The 16,991-nt window shown below is 58.7% G+C and overlaps 1 protein-coding gene across 4 annotated transcripts in view; it reads right to left on the reverse strand.

Annotated features, from left to right (window-relative positions):
* Positions 1-147: 147 nt before the first annotated feature.
* The window catches only part of FRMD5 (FERM domain containing 5), a 77,960-nt gene continuing 61,116 nt past the window's right edge, over positions 148-16,991 (reverse strand). Inside the window, exons 5-15 of one of the 4 annotated variants that reach the window (XM_068143627.1) lie at positions 16,496-16,593; positions 14,722-14,845; positions 13,749-13,836; positions 12,748-12,836; positions 11,947-11,995; positions 11,218-11,309; positions 8,141-8,215; positions 7,156-7,224; positions 6,943-7,049; positions 2,989-3,335; positions 148-2,809 (exon numbers count right to left, since the gene is read on the reverse strand). In XM_068143627.1, coding sequence (XP_067999728.1) covers positions 2,762-2,809; positions 2,989-3,335; positions 6,943-7,049; positions 7,156-7,224; positions 8,141-8,215; positions 11,218-11,309; positions 11,947-11,995; positions 12,748-12,836; positions 13,749-13,836; positions 14,722-14,845; positions 16,496-16,593 — 1,186 coding nt within the window. In that variant the 3' untranslated portion in view covers positions 148-2,761. Of the gene's footprint in view, positions 3,336-6,942; positions 7,050-7,155; positions 7,225-8,140; positions 8,216-11,217; positions 11,310-11,931; positions 11,996-12,747; positions 12,837-13,748; positions 13,837-14,721; positions 14,846-16,495; positions 16,594-16,991 lie in introns of all 4 variants that reach the window. The other 3 variants (XM_068143626.1, XM_068143625.1, XM_068143624.1) reach the window with 3 other exon arrangements.

Here is a 16,991-nt window from a genome sequence, read left to right on the forward strand (position 1 = left end):
GCTGAAGCAGCTGCAGCCTCACTGGGAGGTTCCTCATCGCTCCGGCGCGTGGGCCTCGGAGAGACCAAATTCCTGGTGGGCTCTGAGCTGAGTTTTAGCTCAAAACCAAAAAATAGAGGGGGGGGGAAAGAAACACTCAACAGATCTCAGCCCAACTCTGCTTTTCATGATATTTAAATATTTATTTCAGTTTAAAAATACTTTTTTTTCATGGCACCAATGATTTTTATGCTAACTAAGATATTGAATATGTAGAAAAAAGGTACATTTTGAAGGGGGGGGGGGGGGAGAAAAAAATGTAGCTTACAGTATTTGGCACATGAAAGGTTAGTTCCTAGAGGGGGTTGTTTTATTCTTTGTTCTTTTGTTGGTTGGTTTGTTCTTATGAAAACTAAGAAATTCACATTGTCAGGTGTTTTACCATCTACTGCTTGGAGATGCAGTAAGCTCTAAGGGAGAGAACTGTCTGAGAGAAGAACCTATGGAAACGACAGCGGAAGATCAAGACAGGTCAAACTAGAACAGGTCATGGAACACGAGGCAGGCTGTGGGACGTAGAGGGGAGGGGGGGGAACGGGGTGGGGAGAGGGAGGGGGCGGAAATCATCGCCCCTTCTGGTGGCTTTGCAGCAAAACGCCTGGAGGGAGCCGCAGAGGTGGCGTGGGGCTGGCGGCACCGCGACGCTAGAGAAAGCCATGGAGAAGGTTTCCACGGGCAGCACGTTGAGCAGAGGGCAGATGTCTCGGGGGCTGTGCTGTCGTGACATCACACAGTAGTACATCAGCAGTGAGGAGGAGGAAGAGGAGGAACACACCGCAGCGTTAACCCGGGGGTGAAAAACGTCAGGTTTGGGACTACCACGCACTGCATAGAAACACCATGAACTACGGGGCTGAGGTAGGAGCACTACGCTAAGAGTTAATTTTGCTATGTTGCATAAAACAGGATTAGTTTTGTCCCAAATCTTTCCTCCCTCCGTACGCGGAGCCCTCCGGGGCCCTTGTGCTGTGAGCGGGTGGCGGTGACCTCAGGGGGGCTCAGGGCTTTGTCCCCAAGCCCAACAGACGGCGGTCAACCAGGGCCTCTCTCGTTATTGCAGCGACCAACGACCCAAGTCTGGCCGACTTGTGGTGGCGGTGGATCGACAGACGGCATCCCGGCCGGCCCGGCCCAGAGGCGGTGCCGGCAGGGAGCAGTGCGATGGGATGGTGGTGGGATGGCTCAGAGACGTGTCCGCGGGCGTCAGGCTGTTGAAGTCTGCAGGTATGGCCCCAGCCGACGGCAAATCTCTCCCTGAGATGAAATAGAACTGGCTGGCCTGTCCTTGCCTTCCTCGTGGCACCCAGCTTCCCAACCATGACCCGGCGGGACCAGCTCTTATTGCTCCCTGCGTGACTCGGCTGCTGCTTCCCGGCTTGCAGAAGGTCCTGCTGGTTCCATCGCACACGATGAGTTTGGGGGGGATTGAGTTTTGCTGGAGAACAGAAAGGTCTGATGGCTGTCCATTGGCTCGTCCAGCCTCCGCTCCTCTCATCCTGTCCCTTTGATCTTCAGGAAAGCCACGGAATCAGCGCTCCTTCCTCTCACCCAAACCCGACAAAGGGTTTTGAAGCTGCTTGGAGGCTCCCAGGCTGGAGAAACCTCTGCTCTGAGGCCAGCTGCTCGGCGTGAGCCACGGCCACCCCCCATCCAGAAGGTAAAAAAAAGACTCGGTTCGGTTCGATAACAAAATAGCATTTCGGTGTTAAAATAGACCTCGAAACAGTCTTTTTGTCCTTGGTTTGTTCTCTTCTCTTTTTTTTTTTGGTTCTTTTTTTTTCTTCTATTTTTTTTCTTCTCTTTTTTATTTTTTTCTCTTTTTTTTTCTCTTTTTTTTCTTTTTTTTTTTAGTACAAAACAGGTACAGCTCCTGGAGGCTAAAGGTTCTTCCTCAGGAAATCCCACATGGTCACAAGTGGCTGCCTGCCTGCCTGCCCTGGCTTGGCCGAGGGTGCCCAGCATGCTCCTCCTGCCCGTGCTCTCCCCACCCTTGGGGAGCACCAACCACGCTTCAAGGCTTAGGGGGGAAAAAAAAAGGAGGAAAAGGCCAGATCTGCAGCGTGGGGCAAGGAGGGCTCTGTGTGCCAGGTGAGGCCGTGCCATGGGGAGCTGGTTGGGAGCAGGATGGACCCAGAGTGTCCCCTCCTGGCTCGTTGGCGGCTCCAGGAGGGCTTCTGCCAAGCGGGAGGTGGGAGGTGGTGGTGGTGTGCACAGTGAATCATAGAATGGTTTGGGCTGGAAGGGACCTTAAAGATCATCTAGCTCCAACCCCCTGCCACGGGCAGGGACACCTCCCACTAGACCAGGTTGCTCAAGGCCTCATCCAGTGGTGGATTGCAGAAGGAAAAGAGTCCACGAGTGTTGGAATTAGTCCTCAGTAGCACCATTGCTAAAGCTCCTGGTTGGCAGAGGGCCGTGAGCTCCCAGGAAAACCAAACTGCTCCGTGTGCTCGGTGCTGCCGGAGGCGTGTGGGCGGCGGTGGGAATCCGAACTGGCCGCAGGAGTCCTGCGGGGCTCCGGGGGGCTGAGCGCGGGGAGGAGGAGGCTGCACCCACACCCTCCTCTTCCTCCCGGGAAGAAGCCGCCTCCTGGGCCGTGCTCTGGGTCGGGAAGGGAGGGTTTGAGTGTGTGGGTGCCAAAGGCGGCGCTGCGGGGGGTGGCGGCAGGTCCTGTCCCCGGGGCCCCCGCCGTTAGTTAGGTGGCGGCTCCTGCCTTCAGGTGTCAATGAGCAGATTTACCACGGCGCGGACTTTGCAGGCAAACCATCGCCTGAGGGGACAAAAGTATTGGTAATGGAACTGCTCGAATTCGGGGGTCTGGCGGATATCGCGGAAAAAGGCAGTGTCAAGGTCGGACTCGGTAAGGACGATGAGGAGGAGGAGCAAAACAAAGAGGAGTCCAACTGTCACAAGGAGCAAACGGAGGACACTTAAAACAAACTTATTCACCTGTTCCGCCTGCGCCAGGCTGCCGGCGCCGGGGCACAGGGCCCGCAGCTCGCCGCCCGCCTCCTCCGCTTCGGCCGCCGCCGGCGTGCCGGCTTCCGACTCCTTCTCCTCCTCGATGCTGCACGGGGCCCCGTTGGCCTGCCGTGAGAGCAGCATCAGCTCCAAGCTGTGCTCGGCCACCGGCGTGGGCAGCACGCTGTCCGCCGGGCTGTAGTTCTCGTCCGCGATCACCGCCACACGCTCGCTGCTCTCGACGCGCCCGCTGCGCCCGGGGGCCACGAAGGCGTCGCCGTGGGAGGCTGAGCGCACCGGCGTGGAGTGGGCGCTGTCACGGAGGGACTCCAGGCCTGGGGGGACGGCAGGAGGGGAAAATGGGGAGGGTCAGTGGTGTTGGATGAGGGGGAGAAAATAGGGATGGTTGGAATTGTGGATGAGGGGAAAATAGATAGGGTTGGAATTGTGGATGAGAGGGGAAGTGGGGATGGTCAGAGGTGTGCATGAGGGGATCTTCTCTCACTGCTAGAAACCCCCCCTCCATCACCCAGCACTGTCCCCAGCCCTGTGCTGGGGACAGGCACAGCTGCCTTAGGTTGATTTGGGGTTGTTTTGGTCCGCTGGGGCCCCTCTGCCTCAGCCCATGCCCACAGTGGTGACAGACAAGCACCCGCCTGACTTGGCACTGCCAGTCGCTGGCCCTTGCTCTGGACTGCTGGCAGAGCACCAGTCGGTCACAGACATGTCCGGATGTTAGTCTCAGGTGGCAACCCCCCCAGCAGCCACCTTCACAATGCTTGAGGCTCCTCTGCCACTGGCAGCTCTGGGAGTGATGCAATCAAGGTGGCCGGGGACAGAAACACAGCCCAAGGGGTCCCTGTTGGGGCAGTAGGTGGGTGCTGTTGGCACCAGGGGCAAACCCACTCCATGGCCCCACTGGAGGCTTGGAGTAGGCTTGGAGGTGGCATGGATTCATCTCCTGGCCACCCCCACCCTCCCTCACCAAGCTCCTGCACCCTGGAGAAGTGCAGGGAGGTCCTGGCTAAGCCAACTCCTGAACAGGCAATATGGGTGACCATGCGGTAGGAGCTCCAGGCAAGCCTCTGCCCACCTCCAGCAGATGGATTTGTAATGTAAAGGTTAAAAAGGTGATGGATTCAGCTCAGGATGACAGGGGGGGGGAGTGAGGGCTGAGCTGGGCAAGGAGGTGTCCCGAAGCTGTAGCCCCATCACACATGGGTGATGTGCCTGCAGAGCAGGCTGCAGCAGCTTGCACCTCAGTGACTGACAGTGACCCATGGTGACCAGCAGTGACCAGCAGCTCAGGTTTCCCTTGGTTCACTACCACCCCAACGTTTTACTCACGTCTGGGAACAGGATCTGCAGGAGCCACATGCCAGCCCAGACCCACCCCAACTGGAGTTACAACCCCCAGGAGCACAAGGGGAGCTCCCTCCCCTCAAAAGAAACCAAAGGCCAGCAAATCCTCCAAGTGTAGACTCATTTCTGACAGTTTTCCCAGCATGAGGAACAGGCACTGGGGGGGAGGGGGTAGGAGGTTCACCAGTCTCCCTCAGGAAGGCTAGCTGAGAGTGGTGGTGGCCAGGACCAGCAGGTCCCCAGTGCCAGCCTGCAGGAGCTGTGATGGGGCTGGATGTTTCCCCTGGGTGTAGCTCACCAAAGCACCATGGCATGGTCAGATGAAGGGTGAAGTGAAAAGCCCAGAGCTTATCCTGCCTGCATTCCCTGGGGCTTTGCCACCTCTTGCTTGGAAAGGCTCCCTGGATGCCTGTGACTTAGCTGGGCTTAGCATGAGTGCCACGGCGGGCAGCGGGCACAGCGGCAGCACGGGTGATAACACCGTGGAGGAATAAACATGTTCTCACCCTGACAGCTATTTCTGCTCCTCTGCCACCCAGCCCATGGGAACCTCTCCCTGTGGCACCCAAACGGGTAGGCACCCATTGGGGTGGGTATGGCAGGTGATGGGGCAGTCCCTCCTGTGGTCCCCCCTGAACCCAAAGCATCCCCCAGCCCAAACTATCCTACTTGCTTCACTGGGCTGACACAAGCAGCTAGCAACACTGGGCAAGGCAGAGGGGGACCCAAACAGGTCCAGCCCCAAAACTGGAGCTGATTTGTGGTAACAACCACTCCAGCATGGGAGAGCCCAGCCTGGTCCCCACAGCACACATCCTGCACCCCACATCCTGCATCCCCTGGGGTTGTGGGGATCCCATGGGCACCCCTGAGGATGCTCCCGCTGAAGAGGAGCCCAGACCCCACACACCCATGGGACCCCTGAGGACACTCCTGCTGCAGAAGAACCCAGACCCTGCCCAGCCGCTGGGCACAGCATTACCTGGCACTGGTGCATCCGTGGAGCCCTGGGGAGCGCTGGGCAGTGCCGGGAGCAGGGGCAAGATGCCCAGTGCCCGGGCCAGCAGGCGCGGCCCCAGCGCCAGCACCCGCACCCTCACCTCCCGGCAGCAGTGGTTGATCAGCCGCAGGTGGACATTGACTTTGGTTTTGATCCTGACCAGACACTTCACCATGGTGGCACAGGCCGGGGGCACCGACTGCAGCAGGGCACAGGGGCGGGCACAGCCACTCGCCCGCCGCCAACAGCTGACGCAAGTGGTGCTGGTGGCCCCGAGCCCCAGGGTTATTTTGGGCTCCCAGCGCTTCCACGGGACCCAGCTGGAGTGAGAGTGAAGAAAAGCAGCTGCCAAGGCAGGGGTGGTGCTGGGTGGCCGTGCCAGGGCCAGGTCGCTTACTGTGGGTGGCTGTTTAGTGCTCCTGTCACTTGGCCTTGGCACATGTGGGGCACGGAGAGGGTGTCACATTTAACTGGGTGGCAGAGGTGACCCTGTCTGCAAGGCTGCCAGGCACGGTCCTGCCCCAAAGCTCAGCACAGAGGGACTCCCTTGGTGGAACTCAATCCTCTTCCTTTCCTGCTCTGAGAGACCTATCCCTTTCTATTTCTGCACCCTGACCCTGCCCAGAGCCCAGGAGAGGATCAGTGTGACTGTGCCACAGGGCAGGGCTGGCACGGAGGGTGCACCCACTCCTGCCCCTCCCCTCACTCCCTGCCATCTCCCTTCCTTTGCCCACCTCCTGCTTTCCCAAACTTCTGTGCATCTTCACATGCCCCTGGCACACACTACACTGTTGTCACCCCAGTGTCACCACGAGTCACCAGCAGATACCACAGCCCCTGCCAGCAGCACAGCCACAGCCCCCAGCATTGTCCCCAGCCCTATATGGCAGCTCCAGGGCTGGTCCCAGTGTTTTGCCCTCTGCCAACCTGTGCCTCACATCCCTGCACAGCTGCAGCCCAGCCCTGGGATGGGGGACAGCAGTGTCCCCACCACAAGCTGGCACAACTCTCCAGCCTGGCAGAGCAACAGTGGTGGCCATAAGGTGGCCAGGAGCACTGCCAGGTGAGTGACAAGTTCTTTTGCAGCCCAGTTTGTTTCTGTGTGTGGTCAGACCCCAGCTCTTGGTGCCACCTTGCTCTGCTGGGAGCCTGCTGGGCACTGATGTTCCTCTCCAGGCAGGTTCAGAGCAGGTCCCCTGGCTTTCCAAGCAGAGAAGTACTGGGAAGAGCAGTGAGGACCCTGAGAAGTTCTCCTCCAAGGAACTTCCCCTCAGGAAATCCTCTGAGAATCACTCAATGGCTGAGAAATTCTCTCTGGAAGCTTCTGTCCTGCAGCCTGCCCTCCAGCTTGCCTGGGCTCAGCTCCTGATGCCAGACTGGCCTTGGACCACGAGAGCAACCTGTGCTGCTGTACAGCCTGGCTGTAAGACCCTGGGGACACTCGGGGACCTTCCCTGCCTCAGTGTCCCCACATCAAGGGCCACAAAGACATGGATGGGGGTGTCTGTGTGGATTTCTGTGTGCATGACCAGCTGTCCCCAAGCCCCAGCAGCAGCAGCTGGAGCCAGCTCCTGCCCTACCTTCCATGATGGAGATGTGCACAGCTCTCCTGCGGGTGCGGGGCACGCTGCTCAGCCGCGGGCCGTGGGTGATGGAGGGGCAGCTCCTGCTCGGCACTAGCCCAGCCCTGGGGACCAGAACAGGGACAGTGTCACAGCTCTGGGTGCTGCCAGCTCTCCTGCACAGGGAGCTGGGTACCAACCCTGTGAGCCCCCAGCCCCACGGGCTCTTACCGGTGAATCTCGGGGGGTTCCCTCTTGATCTTGGCGCTGGACTCCATCACCTCCTTGGCAACACGGCCGCTGTTGGGGGTCGAGAGGAGCATCCATGAGGACATGAGCATGGCACTGGTGACAAACAAGTTCCTCCTGTGGCACACCAGGCACAGTCTGGCCCCCTCCCCATGGACATGGGCAGTGCCAGGGGCTCTCCCCACGGCCCCAGGGCAAGCAGGAATGTTTCACAGGGGTCACAGGATCGTTCAGGTTGGAAAAGGCCTTCAAGACCATTGAGTCCAACCATGGCAGGGGGGATGGAACCAGATGATCTCTAAGGTCCCTTCCAACCAAAACTGCTCTGTGAATCTATGATTCCATGATTATGTGATGGGAAGAGCAGAAAAGGGCTGGGCTGACACCTCTGCTGCCACATTTTGCTGCCCCTCCTGGCACGAGATGGTTGCTACCATGGGGTCAACCATTCCCTCGGGGATGGGGACATATGCCATGGCTCTCCAGGCTCTCTCATGCCAAGTAAAAGAGGTGTTGGCATTGTGCACCTCAGTTGGGGATGAGCTTAGGTCTCTTGTCCTGTAGAGATCATAGAATCATTTGGGTTGGAAAAGACCTGTAAGATCATTTGAGTCCAACCATAAGGAGATAGGATGTCCCAGGCTCTTGCTCCAGGACCAGGGAGGAGCAAGACCTCCATGAATTTAATGCTTGTGGTGATGAGTTTCCCACCTTGTCCTCAGAAACCCAACCCCAGAACCCCTGCTCCTCCTGCCACTCCAACAACCTGCAGGTCAGGGGCAGGGCAGAGGGATGTCAGCTCTGAAGCACCAAAGTGGTGATGACCTCACCGAGGTGGCAGCTCCCCCAGGGACAAGAGGACCTTTAACAAGCCGTGGGACCACTGCAGCCCTGAACTGCTCCCTGCAGCACATCCAAGGGAGCATCTGAAAGCTCTGCAGCAGCTGCTGCTACTGTCCTCATTTACCTGTACCGGAACCGGCTGCCCTTGAAGAACAAGTTGCTGCTGGACACTGTCCGCACCTGGCTTGACTTCTCCAGCCTGCAACAGCACCGAGAGCTGTGTGAGCACCCTGTGCTGCTGCCCAGGGGCTGAGCACCCAGGCAGGGGGTGGTCCCCAGCACTGCCTCATGGCAGAGCCCAGGTTGTTCCCCATTGCATGGGGCTCCTCTCCTCTGCTTTGCCCTAGTGAGGACACATCTGGAGTAGTGGGACCAGTTCTGGCCTCCCCACATCAAAAGAGACAGGGAGCTACTGGAGAGAATCCAGTGGAGGCTACAAAGATGCTGAGGGGCTTGGAGCATCTCTGTGAGGAGGAAAGGCTGAGAGCCCTGGGGCTGTTGAGCCTGGAGAAGAGCAGCCTGAGAGGGGATCTGCTCCATGCTCAGCACTCAGCAAGATATAAGGGTGGGGGGCAAGGGGCTGGGGCCAGACTCTTCTCAATGGTGGCCAGTGACAGGACAAGGGGCAGTGAGCACAATCTGGAACCTAGGAGGTTCCACCTGAACAGGAGGAGAAACTTGTTTGGTGTGAGGGTGCTGGAGCCCTGGAGCAGGCTGCCCAGAGAGGTTTGTGGGAGTCTCCTCAGGAGAGCTTCCAACATCCCCTGGCCATTGTGATCCTGGGCAAGCTGCTGTGGGTGCCCTGCTTGAGCTGGGTGGTTAGACTGGATGGTCTCCAGAGGTCCCTTCCAACCCCACCATGCTGGGATTCTGGGCTCTCCAGTGGGATAAACCCCTCACCATGGTCTCTGAATCACAGGGATGCAGGAGCTGACCCATTCTGGGCAGGTCAGCAGTCCCTCTAGCCTGGAGGGTCAAACCCCCAGGAGGGACAGCACTGTCTCCTCCTCACCCCGGGGGAGCTGGTCCCTCACCTGAGGAGGAGTGTACCTTGGTGGGTACAGGACCCCAAGGTAATTTCCCAAGGGGGTCAGTTCTGGCCAGGTTTGTGCAGCAGCAGGACAATCTCCTTCCATGTTCCTGTAATGAGGGCTGGGACCTGCGGATGGCAGCTGCTGACTGCAGCAGCCCCAACGGGAGCACATCGCAGCCACAGCTCGCTCCTTACAATAAACCTCGTTACAGAGCACAAAAGGAGCTATTGCTGAGCACACCACCGGCAGGGGGGTGAAAACACAGCCTTCTGTCTGGCACCTCCGTGGGCTTTGGGCACAGGCCAGCTGTGACCTCTCCAGTTCTGTCCAACAGCACAATCAACCAGAGCAGTGGCAGCGAATCTGCCTTGGGCGCCACCAACCAGGGACCCAGAGCTGCTGGGGAAGGGGAAGCCTTCCCATGAGACCCTCCTGGAGGCCCCCAGTGCCATGCAGTGGGTGGAGATGGTGGCTCCAGAAACCAATTCCAGGCAGCTGGTGGGGATGGTGGCCCAAGGAACCCGTCCTGGGCAGCTGGTGGGGATGGTGGCTCAAGGGAGCAGTCCTGGGCAGCTGGTGGGGATGGTGGCTCAAGGGAGCAGTTCTGGGCAGCTGGTGGGGATGGTGGCTCAAGGGAGCAGTTCTGGGCAGCTGGTGGGGATGGTGGCTCAAGGGAGCAGTCCTGGGCAGCTGGTGGGGATGGTGGCCCAAGGGAGCAGTTCTGGGCAGCTGGTGGGGATGGTGGCTCAAGGGAGCAGTCCTGGGCAGCTGGTGGGGATGGTGGCCCAAGGGAGCAGTTCTGGGCAGCTGGTGGGGATGGTGGCCCAAGGGAGCAGTCCTGGGCAGCTGGTGGGGATGGTGGCTCAAGGGAGCAGTCCTGGGCAGCTGGTGGGGATGGTGGCTCAAGGGAGCAGTCCTGGGCAGCTGGTGGGGATGGTGGCTCAAGGGAGCAGTCCTGGGCAGCTGGTGGGGATGGTGGCCCAAGGGAGCAGCTCTGGGCAGCTGGTGGGGATGGTGGCTCAAGGGACCAGCTCTGGGCAGCTGGTGGGGATGGTGGCCCAAGGGAGTAGCTCTGGGCAGCTGGTGGGGATGGTGGCTCAAGGGAGCAGTCCTGGGCAGCTGGTGGGGATGGTGGCCCAAGGGAGTAGCTCTGGGCAGCTGGTGGGGATGGTGGCCCAAGGGAGCAGCTCTGGGCAGCTGGTGGGGATGGTGGCCCCAGGGACCAGTCCTGGGCAGCTGGTGGGGATGGTGGCTCGAGGGACCAGCTCTGGGCAGCTGGTGGGGATGGTGGCCCAAGGGAGCAGCTCTGGGCAGCTGGTGGGGATGGTGGCCCAAGGGAGCAGCTCTGGGCAGCTGGTGGGGATGGTGGCCCAAGGGACCAGCTCTGGGCAGCTGGTGGGGATGGTGGCTCGAGGGACCAGCTCTGGGCAGCTGGTGGGGATGGTGGCTCAAGGGAGCAGCTCTGGGCAGCTGGTGGGGATGGTGGCCCAAGGGAGCAGTTCTGGGCAGCTGGTGGGGATGGTGGCCCAAGGGAGCAGCTCTGGGCAGCTGGTGGGGATGGTGGCCCAAGGGAGCAGCTCTGGGCAGCTGGTGGGGATGGTGGCTCGAGGGACCAGCTCTGGGCAGCTGGTGGGGATGGTGGCCCAAAGGACCATCCCCACCCCCTGCCCACCATTGGGGTCCTCCGGGGGGCAGTCTCATGGGAAGGTTTTCCCTCCCCCAGCAGCTCTGGTCTCCCTGGTTGATAGCCACGCAGCTTGTGGCTGCAGCCCAGACCCCACATCACCTCTGTGATTCCTTAGATACTGCCCATGGACAGTCAGCTCGTGCCCAGGGAGCCTGGAGCAGGTGATTTCTGGGAGCTTTTGAGCCTTCCCTATTTAAAGGGGGCCCAGGACACCAACCCCCTCTGCCCAGTGCCCCAGGCTTGTCTCCAAACAATTAAACAACCCCCTGATTAAAGATTGGCTGTGGTGGGGTGGGATGGGGAGAAGGCCATGGGGCAGAGCACCCAGCCTGGGGGCACCAGAGGTCTTGGGGTGACCAGGGCAGGGGTGCCATGGTGGTGCCAGCCGGTGCCCTGTAGCTGGATGGAGCCCTGTGGTGGGTGCTGTGTGAGGAGGTGCAGGACACAGCCCCCCACGTGGCAGGGTGGCCCAGCACTTACTTGTAGAAAGCCTGGTTCTCTATCCCACACTTCCAGAGGTGCTTGCAGGCTTCTGGTGTCGGGGCAAAATAGGTCAGGACAATTTTTTTCTCCTGCAGGAGACAGACAAGGAGTGGATAGGGGAGGAGCCAGTGGTGCCTGCTGGGCAGTGTGCTGGGAGCAGGGCTGGAGGGCAAGGCTGAAGAGCAGCACCAAGGGGCAGATCCTCCTCCAGAGCTGCTCAGAGAGGCTGGAATGGCAGTGGACACCCTCACACAGGAGGGTTGGGCAGTGTGGCCTGCTCCCCACCTCCTCCCTGCCCATGCAGAAGCAGATCTTTTTGAAGCCAAGCTGAGGGCATGTATGCCAGCCCCAGCCAGGGGTCTCCAGGCTGGTTTCATTAACTAGGGCTGCCCAAGTGGTGACAACCAACCACAACAACCCCAAACTCAGAACATGTCTGTGGTGGACATGTGAGGAGCTACAGGAGGTCTCAGGGTGCATCCCTCACCACAAGCCTGAGCCAGCATCTATAGGCTCTAACAGCCAGAGCAAGGAGCCCGAAGGAGGTGACCTCAGCACTGCCACCGAGCTGCCACCCTTGCCACTACCATGCCCATGTCCCTGAAGCAGCAGGCAGAGAGTGAGGCTGCTGCCCACCCAGCCCATGGAGAAGCTGCTGAAGGAATGGCCATGGCTGCACTTGGTAAGTCTCAGGGGAAGGGAGGCACTCACCTCTTTCTGACTTACATACAGATAGAAGGTCTTCCCCTCAAACTTCATCTTGGTCACCTCGTTCCTGACAGGACAAGGACAGGCAGGTGAGAGAGAACCACACACAAGCTGCCCATGAACCAGCAATGCGTCCTCATGGCCAAGCAGGCCAGTGCTCTTTTGGAGGGCATGAAGAAGAGTGTGGCCAGCAGATGGAGGAAGGTCCTCCTCACCCTCTGCTCTGCCCTAGTGAGGCCACATCTGAGCACTGGGTCCAGCTGAAGAGCTATTGGAGAGTGCAGTGGAGAGCAATGCTGTGTGCACGAGTGGGCTCAGGGCCAGAGGAGAGAAATCCTTGGACCCAGCAGCCCAGCATATGATGGCCAGCAAAGAGGGTAGCTGAGCTCCTGGGCTCCTCCAAGAGTGGGATGGAGCAAGAGGTGACACCATGAGGGACAGGTCCCTGTCTCAGGAGAGCCCTGCTGGCAGCACCGTGACCAGGGCCTGTTTTCTCCTCAGCTGAGACACACGTGTGCAGGCTCACAGGTGTGCTGGGGCATGAAGGGGGAGGTCAGGATTAGTTCCCCAGCTGCCATAGTGTTGCTCCTCTCCATGTCCTCTGCTCAGGCCCCACCCCAGTTCAGACATGGGCACTGGGTGCACTTTCCACCAGCAGTGTGGTGTTAACGCCTGGGGAAGGCAGCTGGTGCCAGGGTCACCCCCATGACCCATCCATGGGAGCTCTCAAGGGTATTCTTGGCTTCTGCCCCACAGCACCATGCCTGTCTCGTGGCCAGGAAGCAGGAAAGCATGGGCAATGCCAGGCTGGGAGCTCACCATTTGATGAAGTGGACTCTCTTGTTTCCCTGCAGAACCACAAAGCCGAAGGGGGTGAAGGCCAGGAACGCGGCGTTCCCCGACACGTCCTGGAAGGCAGCAGCCATTTCTGAGCAAGACCTGGGCCAGCAAAGCTGCTACACCATCAGCCACCCTCAGCCCCAGGGATGGTGGAGTCTTGTTTGCCAGCTGGCATGCTCCTGGCATCTCACCCACGCTCTGGCCCCCAGCAGAGCCAGTCAAACCCAGGAGGCAGCAGCACTGCCGAGGAGCGACCACAACACAGCTCCCAGCCTCCCTGGTCCCACCTCATTCCCTGTCAGGACCAGCAATGAAGGTGGCATCCAACCAACCCTTTCACTTCTAATTGCACCAGAAAATGGCAAAACCTGATGAGATTTGATTGCCCCCAGCCTTGCACAGCCAGCACGGCACTGGAACACTGCAACCAGTCATGAGTGGCATGCAGGGAGCGAGGCAGCAGATAAACTTCATCACAGCCTTTGGACTCCAGGGAAGCAACTGTGCTGGTGAGGCCACACCTGCAGTACTGGGACCAGTTCTGGACTCTCCAGTTCAGGAGAGACAGGGAACTACTGGAGAGAGTCCAGTGGAGGCTATGAAGATGCTGAGGGGACTGGAGTCACCCTCACTGGAGGTGTTCAAGAAACATGTGGACATGACTCTTTGGGACATGGTTTAATGGTCATGGTGGTCTCAGGTTGATGGTTGGATTGATGACCTTGGAAATCTTTTCCAACTGAAACAATTCTATGATTCTGAATCATAGATCTAAATCTAGATCTGGTTGGTGCTGGGTTTCAAGGCTTGGAGACATCTCCTGGCTCCAGCACATCCCATGTACCAGCTCTCCCGGCACCAAACCCTGCTGGCAGGTGACAAAGGACACACTTGGGACCTGTTGCTGGTGCCTCTGCAGCTCAGCACCAGCTGGAGCAAGAAATCCAGCCCAAGGAACCATGTCTAGGAAGCTCTATTACCTTGCAGGGGTGTGGGTCGACCCCATAGGTCTCCAGAGTCTGGGCTTTCCTGAGGAAGTTCAGCTCTGAAGTAGCTGGAGTCTGTCCACTGTGGAGGGGAAGGGGGAAGAGGGAGAAAGAGGAATGTTCCATGGAAGACCTGAGGTCAGCCCTTGGCACAGGGTGTCTGATAGCAAGAGGCAGCAGGGGTGGAATGTTCCTGTTATGTTCCCCAGGACAATCTGTCTGCAGTGGGAGACCTGAGCAGCAGCACCAGAAAGGACCAAAACTGAGGAGCAGCTGCCAAATCCAGGGCTGAATTTCCTGTATCTTCAGGGGACTTTGCTGGGCAGGAGGCAGAAGCTCCCAGCCAGAAGGGCAGGACTCTGCTGGGTTCCTGGGAGGTCAAACCTCACCATCCCTCCTGGGGACTGGCACTGATTGGAGCCACCACCAGAGCCGGGAGATGATGGAACTTTGCTGATGGACTCTCACACCTTGTGTCCTCAGAGCAGGGTGAAGGCAGGAGGGGAGATGGTAGCAGAACATCTGTGGGGTCTTCCTACCATCTGTAGGGTCAGGGGCTGGTCACTGTCCCCATCCCAGCAGGGAAGACCTGCCCTGGGTTGTGCCAGCCAAGCCAAAAGCTGGGAGCAGAAGTCCCTTGGGCCTCCCTGGGGGCAGGAGGGATAGGACTGACTTTGCACCAGGACCAGAGAGCTGGGAATGTTTGGCTGCACTTTCTGCTGCTCACCCTGCACTGCTAGGTCACCTTGGCCTTCAGCAAGGTGAGGTTCAGGGCACAAGGGCAGTGCCTCTGGAGTGTCTGGGATGCCACCCAACACCTCCTTGCCCAAAGCCTGCGCTGTTCCCCAGTGGTTTACTAGTGGTTCTCAGCTGGATGGGACAGAGCAGAGCAGTGAGTGCTCAGCCCAAGGCAGGACAGGAAACCCCACAGTGGGATGGAAAGCAGCCAAGTGTCCCCCAGCCACACCTCAGCTCAGACTTGTGGATCTCTGCGATTTTCCTCTCCAGCTTCTCCGAGTGCTTGGGGAAGAACTGGAACTTGGAGCTGTAGCCTTCTGGGTGCTTCCCCGGGTCATAGTCTCCAATCTCAGCTGTGGGGAGACAGAACTGGTCAGGAGCAGCAGCACAACCCAAGCCACAGTCTGTGCCCCCATCCCAGCAGTGCCCCCATCCTGGCAGAAATTGGGCTCAGAGCATCCCAGGAATGCTGCTCCAACCTGAGCATGTTCCCATCAGGAGGGATTCTTTGTAGGCCATCAAGTTAACAGCCTTAGGTTGCCCCAGGGGAGGATTAGGTTGGACAGGAGGAACAAATTCTTTATAGGAAGGGTTGTCAAGCCTTGGCTCAGTCTGCCTGGGGCAGTGGTGGAGTCCCCATCCCTAGAGGGGCTTCAAAGCTGTGGAGAGGTGGTGCTGAGGGCCATGGTATGGTGGTGACCTGGCAGTGCTGGGTTAACAATTGAACTCCACGAACTTAGAGGTCTCTTGCAATCCAAATCATTCTGTGATGCAGGGGCTGCTGGCTGGCTGAGGACAGCTGTGGGTGAGCTCATCACTTGCTGCAGAGCATCTCGCCAAAGAAAGTGCTTTTGTCAGCAGGCTGCAGAGGTGCTGGTGGAGTTTGGGAAAGCTCTGAAACCCTCCTGCCTGCCCTCTCCTCCTGACTGTTTCCCTGTGGAGCTGCTCCTCAGTGGCAGTGTCTTTCCCCCATTTAATGTTTTAAGCAGGAACCATAACAATCCCTGTCATGCCTTCATCTCCCTGAGGAGCTGAGGCTGGAGGGAGTCAGATCAGAGCAAGGCCCTCCCATCCCCGGTGGTGGGATGCTGATGGAGCACTCTAAATCCCAGCAGGAGACCCCAGCTCCAGAGCCAGGCTGCAGGGAGATGCCAGCAGTGATTGGTGCTGGCTCCAGCAGGATCCTGGGTGATGGAGTGGAGCTCTGGAGAAGGAACCATTCTTGGGGTTGTTGTGAACCCAAGTGCAGGACCAAACGCTTGGCCTCACCCCATTGATCCAGCCCGGCCAGATCCCTCTGTAGGTCCTCCCTGCCCTCCAGCAGGTCAGCACTCCCTTCCAGCTCCATGTCATCTGCAAGGTCACTTTTCATTCTGGAGCTCTCTGTGCAGCTGCCAACCACAGGAGCTTGCCAGACTCACCACAGACCTTCCACAGCCCCAGAAGAAGTCGTCTGTCCCAGGGCTGCTTGGATAAGCATAGAGTGAGGAGACACTGGCTGGGATAACCACAGGGAGGTTTAGGCTGGATGTTAGGAAGAAACTCTTCATGGAAGGAGAGATTGGCCATTGGGATGTGCTGCCCAGGGAGGTGGTGGAGTCACCATCACTGGAGGTGTTTAGGAAGAGACTGGATGGGCTGCTTGGTGCCATGGTGTAGTTGATTAGATGGTGTTGGGTGATAGATTGGACTGGATGATCTCAAAGGTCTTTTCCAACCTGGTCTGGTCTAGTCTAGTCTAGTCTACTCTACTCTAGGAATTCAGCTGCCCTGACTGCAGGTGGGACAGCTCCAAGAGCAGCCAGCACCGCAGTGCTTCTGCTTCTGGTGAGACCCCAACGTGACTCCTAGCCCAGCGCTGCGCAGCACCAGTACAGCCTAGAAGCCCAAGCCCTGCACTGGTGGGATGCCATCTGCATGCTGGGGGCAGTGCCCCATTGTAAGCAGCTAATGTGGCCAGGACCCAGCAGGGAAAGCAAATTGGCCTTGTCAGAAAGCATTACCTTGAAGGATGTAGGCAGCCAGCAGAGCAGCATCCGACGTCTTGCAGAGGAGACGGCCGTGGTAGAGATCCCGTTTGATCTGCAGGAAGACCAAGTACCTGAGGACAGAGGGGACAGTCCCTTCATTAAGTGAGGTTGAAATCACCCAAGCAGGCCATTTGGCTGGGTAGCATCTGCCACAAGACGCCTGCACTTCTTCAAGCAGCCCATTTTCCAGGCACTGTCCTCGCTAGCAGCCAGCAAGTGCTAACCATGGGCAGTTCCCTGGGTCAAGGCTGGTGCTGGAGTGCAGATCAACAGCTCCCAGCCCTGCTTCAGCCCAAAGACTGGAGCAGCCCCCTGCTCCAAGGCCAACACTCAACCCAAAGGCTGATGGAGGTCTCCACCAACCCAGCTCCCCAGCGGTATGGCCACTTGCAGCAGGGCAGTTTCAAATATAAAGAGCTCATCAGGCATGGAGATATTCAAGGTGACCATTCCCACCAGGGAGAAGACA

The sequence above is a fragment of the Melanerpes formicivorus genome, unplaced genomic scaffold (genome assembly GCF_026170545.1).
Source record: "Melanerpes formicivorus ecotype bairdi unplaced genomic scaffold, bMelFor1.0.p_v2 SCAF_10, whole genome shotgun sequence".
NCBI classification, from domain to species: domain Eukaryota; kingdom Metazoa; phylum Chordata; class Aves; order Piciformes; family Picidae; genus Melanerpes; species Melanerpes formicivorus.